This window comes from Penaeus chinensis, chromosome 33 (assembly GCF_019202785.1).
Source record: "Penaeus chinensis breed Huanghai No. 1 chromosome 33, ASM1920278v2, whole genome shotgun sequence".
In the NCBI taxonomy this organism is placed as follows: domain Eukaryota; kingdom Metazoa; phylum Arthropoda; class Malacostraca; order Decapoda; family Penaeidae; genus Penaeus; species Penaeus chinensis.
In genome coordinates, this window is record NC_061851.1 from 21,444,794 (window position 1) to 21,449,793 (window position 5,000).

At 52.2% G+C, this 5,000-nt stretch overlaps 1 protein-coding gene across 3 annotated transcripts in view; it reads left to right on the forward strand.

The window, feature by feature from the left end:
• The window catches only part of LOC125042932 (active breakpoint cluster region-related protein-like), a 155,215-nt gene that overhangs the window by 10,726 nt on the left and 139,489 nt on the right, over positions 1–5,000 (forward strand). For 2 of the 3 annotated variants that reach the window (XM_047638724.1, XM_047638725.1), the window contains exon 2: positions 4,539–4,675. In XM_047638724.1, coding sequence (XP_047494680.1) covers positions 4,539–4,675 — 137 coding nt within the window. Of the gene's footprint in view, positions 1–594; positions 1,857–4,538; positions 4,676–5,000 lie in introns of those variants that run through there. The other variant, XM_047638726.1, reaches the window with a different exon arrangement.

The following is a 5,000-nucleotide window of genomic DNA, read 5'->3' on the forward strand; positions in this document are numbered from 1 at the left end:
ATCGATACCCGGATGCTGAGAACGCCCTCTGTCCGCAGCCTTCGTCGTAATTGCCTTCCTATCAGGACACTCTTCCGTTATCCGGCTGGTCTGCAACCTCTCCTGTGGGCGACTGTGTATCTATTACTGCACTTCTTCGGGCAAATATGGCATTCGAGATGGGTAATTTAGGGCAGGTGATTCATCGTGTTGGTTTATGAGTATTTGTGTTTGTACTTGCGTGTGTGTAAGCGTTTGAGTGTGAGTATGTTTAAAAGTGTGTCACTTTTTGTGTATAGGTGAGTGCGTGGTTATGTGTAAGTGTCCCATGAATGCTAGGGACGTCTTCTTAATGGGCCCTTACTGCGACAACAGGCGTGTTCTCGCCGCTTCCCAGAACACGCCTGCGACACCTCGTGACGTCATACAGTGCGATTACGTAGGAGGCATGTGAGCCGACCCACTTCTAGGATATCCTTCCCTGGCTTAGCCCTCTCTCACGGTGAGAATGACGCCTCGAGACAAAAGGACGTTGATAACACAAGCAAATAAGCAGCCGCTGACAGCAGTACTCAGTAAAGGGTGCGCGGGCGGAGAGGGCGCCGAGTTGGGTCGCGTTATTGGTCGGTCGTTAAGCGTGATTGAAGGGAATAAAACGCGTGCCAGTGCGCGGCAGAGAGCGGGCCGTGATTTGGCGCCGCGTGACATTTCGAAGGGAACGTTCAGTTCTTCCGCCTAGTTATTTAATGAGTTTGTGTGTGCGTATGTGTGTGTGCATGACCGCGCCCAGCACTCAACACACGCGACGTATGTGCAACACCTTTTTGTCGGAGAAATAGCTAAATCCGTCTCCGGTGTTGACCAACTCGTGAGATGGCGTTACAAGATGTACTTTACAAAGCAAAAGCAAAAGGGAGAGGAGAGATGTCTTGCGGTTGTGCTATTCACGTTGCCTACTGTTCTAAAAGTAGAGGTAGGCCTACACAAAATTGGAGGGAGCTGTCTTTGAGTGGTAAGAAGTTATAACAGAACTCTGAAAAATTATTGATACTTTTCACAACTTTTAAAGACGCCAATGTCAGGGAGAAAATATCTTGACACCGCTGTCCCTCGTCTTCCACACTGTAGGCATACACGGGTTTCCGTCTCGTATTTGAACTATATGTGTGCGTCAACGTGAAATTCGACGGTATAAGTGATCCCATTCTGTCGCATTTCCCAAACAGAGCTTAACAGGAACTAGTAGGGACAATGGCGACTGAGCCACGGGACGAGACGTGCGCCGTGAGAGACTTCATGCACGCGCTCAGGTTTGCCGGCGCAGACGAGGACGAAGAGAAGAGCCACGCGGCTGTCACTGCGAAGAGCATCCTCGGGACGAGCGATGGCCAAGGGGCGCATGCAGACAGCGGAGGGGAGCATGAGGGTGGGGAGGCTTCCCTCGAAGGATGTCAGGCGACAGGGATAAACCTCGGGGAAGCGACAGGCGCCTCGATGGCTGCCGAGGCAGGGGGAGGCGGCGGCGAGCAGGACGAGGCAGAGGCGGCACCAGAGGCTGGATGCCAGGCAGCTGGCCTGATGACCCTCGAAGTAAGAAGAGGATCTAAGACTAGCGCTTTCGATGACGACGAAGACGAATATGTCGAATACGATTCGGATTCCAGCATCGAAACTTTCTTCCCGAGATCCGAAAGCACGGACGACATCATAGCCATTATAAGAGAACAGGAAAATGAGGAACAGGGAGAAGAGGACGATCAGCCGGAGTCCCCAGAAGCGTCCTTGTCCCCCGGGGCCTCGGTAGAAGCGAAAGGATCCCTGGGTGTGAGGCGCCGCATGGCATTTCGGGAACCAAGGAAAACCAACTTGAACTTCAGGTAAAGTTGTGTGGTCTGGGAAGTCTTGGGCTCTTTATAGTAATAATGACAGTGGCTATACTGAAGTCTTCAATTCTCGTAATTATTTTTGAAAAGCAGGTTTTTTTATCTGTATGGACAGTCATCGTTACAAATAAAATACAGTTCCAAAGTAACTTAGATGAAGACTACGCATGGGAAAGCTGAGTCTTCTCCTCACGTCTTTTTTTTCTCTCTCTCCCTCCCTCAGCTCCCTCCATCCATCCATCTCTCCCTCCTTTCCTCCCTCCCTCTCTCCCTCCTTCCCTCCCTCCCTCCCTCCCTCTCTCCCTCTCTCCCTCTCTCCCTCCTCCTCCCTCCCTCCCTCCCTCCCTCCCTCCCTCCCTCCCTCCCTCCCTCTCTCCCTTCCTCTCTCCCTTCCTCTCTCCCTTCCCCTCTCCCTCCCTCTCCTCCCTCCCTCCCTCCCTCCCTCCCTCCCTCCCTCCCTCCCTCCCTCCCTCCCTCCCTCTCTCCCTCCTCTCCTCCCTCTCCCTCCTCTCTCCCTCCCTCTCCCTCCCTCCCTCCCTCCCTCTCTGGAAAGCTGAGTCTTCTCCTCACGTCTTTTTTTTCTCTCTCTCCCTCCTTCAGCTCCCTCCATCCATCCATCTCTCCCTCCTTTCCTCCCTCCCTCTCTCCCTCCTTCCCTCCTCCCTCCCTCCCTCTCTCCCTCTCTCCCTCCCTCCCTCCCTCCCTCCCTCCCTCCCTCCCTCCCTCCCTCCCTCTCCTCCCTTCCTCTCTCCCTCCTCTCCTCCCTCCCTCTCTCCCTCCCTCCCTCCCTCCCTCCCTCTCTCCCTCCCTCTCTCCCTCCCTCCCTCCCTCCCTCCCTCTCTCCCTCCCTCCTCCCTCCCTCCTTCCCTCTCTCCCTTCCTCCCTCCCTCCCTCTCTCCCTCCCTCCCTCCGTCTCTCCCTCCCTCCCTCCCTCCCTCTCTCCCCTCTCTCCCTCTCTCCCTCTCTCCCTCCCTTCCTCCCTCCCTCCCTCCCTCCCTCTCTCCCTTCCTCTCTCCCTTCCTCTCTCCCTCCTCTCTCCCTCCCTCCCTCCCTCCCTCTCTCCCTCCCTCTCTCCCTCCCTCCCTCCTCCCTCCCTTACTCTCCCTCCCTCTCTCCTCCCTCTCCCTCCCTCCTCTCTCCCTCCTCTCTCCCTCCCTCCCTCCCTCCCTCCCTCCCTCCCTCCCTTTCTGCCTCCCTCTCTCCCTCCCTCCCTGCAACACTCTCCCCCTTCCTCCAATCAACCCCACCCCCTTTCTCCCTCCTAGCTCTCTGAATCCCTTTCTGGCTCAATCCCTCTTGTCCTTCGGGTCCTTGAGGATATGGGGAGGAGGAGGAGGAGGAGAAAGAGAGAGAATGAGAATAAGAAAAGAATAGGAATAAGAATGAGAAACCTAAGGCGAAAGAGAAACCGGAGGGAGGTAGCTTAGTTTAAGACCAGGAGGGGGTGAGGGTGATCACTTTTCTCTGCTGCAATCCCCAAATCCGATCGGAAAAGCGAAGGAAAGGGACAGACGACGTGGGAGAAGAGGAGGAGTAAGAGGAAGGGGAGAGGGAATAGAAGATGGGAATACAGACAGGAAGACGAGGGGGGAGGGCAGTGCGCGGAATTACTTGATGTGAGCAAACTTCGAGGGAGATGAAGTCGCTGAGGATTTATTTTTTGGATGTTGTAATCCCACTTGAACGTTTTTTTATTTTTTTACGTATAACTTTATTTAATGTTCATCGTCCCACAAGCTCAACCATTCTATAGGCTATTCGATACTGCTTAGGCCACCATGGTTAGGCTATACGAGTTTGTTATAGGAGCTGTAATGGGATCGATACTCATTCTATTAGAATGTCGTCAGCCGAACGAACGAGAGCTTCCCTCTCTTCACGCATATTGACACGCCTCTAGAGAAATTAAGAAGAGAAGGAATGGCGGAGGCCATGTCCGATTCAATCCATCCGCCCCTCAGCCCGCCGATCGTGTCTCGGCATAAAAAAAGTTGCAAAAGCCGGCCGCCGCAAGCGCTCCGCCAGGTTCGCTTCGTCCTCGGCGCCTCGCTCGGAAGGTGGCTGGAGGGAACTACATCGCGATAATGAAGGATTTTTTTTCTTCCTTTCTTTTTTTCTTTTTCTTTTTCTTTTTTGAGGGGCAAAAGGGGGAAAGTGAACTCGTCGCCTTCGCAGGATACACAAAATTTCCCCCCACCGGCCCTACTCGGCGGCCTCTCATCCTTGACCTTTGGGCTTACGAAAGCCCCAGCTCCTCTCTTACGCGACTAATGCTCGGTACCTTTTTCTTTTTAGCTTTTTTGTTCCTTTTTTGTGCGTTTTTGCGTTTTCTTTCATGACTAGACGTTCCTCCTTTCTTTTCTGTCTCTCGTTTTCCCCTTAAACTTTGACCTTTTCTTACGTTGGGTTCAACCGGCACTTCTTTCCGGCTGAGGGTTGTTTTGATTCGGATTTCGTCGGCGTTCTCTCAGTTCTTATATTTTTTGCTTTCATCCGTCTTTCTCTTCTTTTTTTTCGATAAACTTTGATTTTCAACAGCTCTATTTTTTGTGTATCGTACTTCAAAAACTTTATTAGCATTCTTTTAAAATAGCATCATCTTGAACATTTTTTTTTTAATGAAATAAATTTAAAGAAAACAGTCCACTAACATGTTCTTTTCTTTTCTCCCTCCAGGAAAAAGGCTCGAGGACGACCCGTGCAGCGGAGTGACAGCGTCGAGTCGGACGAGGACGAGATGCCCAACCTCCTGCGCTCCATCTCCTCCGACCACGAGGACGAGGTCAGGGATGAGGCCCTCGATATTGATTCAGGTGGGTGGCTCGCTCTTCTGCTCTTTTTTTAATTTTCTTCATTACTTTTTGCTCATATTTTACTTTTCCTATAGCGTTTTTTGTTTCTCTTTTTGTTTTTCTATATTTTCGTCTTCCTCTTAAGGTATTCCCACCGCCCATTTCTCTCTTTCTTCCTATTTCTCCCGCTCCCTTCTCCGAGTTTTCTCCACCACACCCCTCTGTGGCTCCCCCCCTTCCTCCATCACGTCCGTCGACCTCCCCCACAAGCGAATGCGTGAGGATGCATCGACAGCTCCCTAAACCAACTAATGTTGTCTGGGCGATATGTATCTTACCTCGCTCC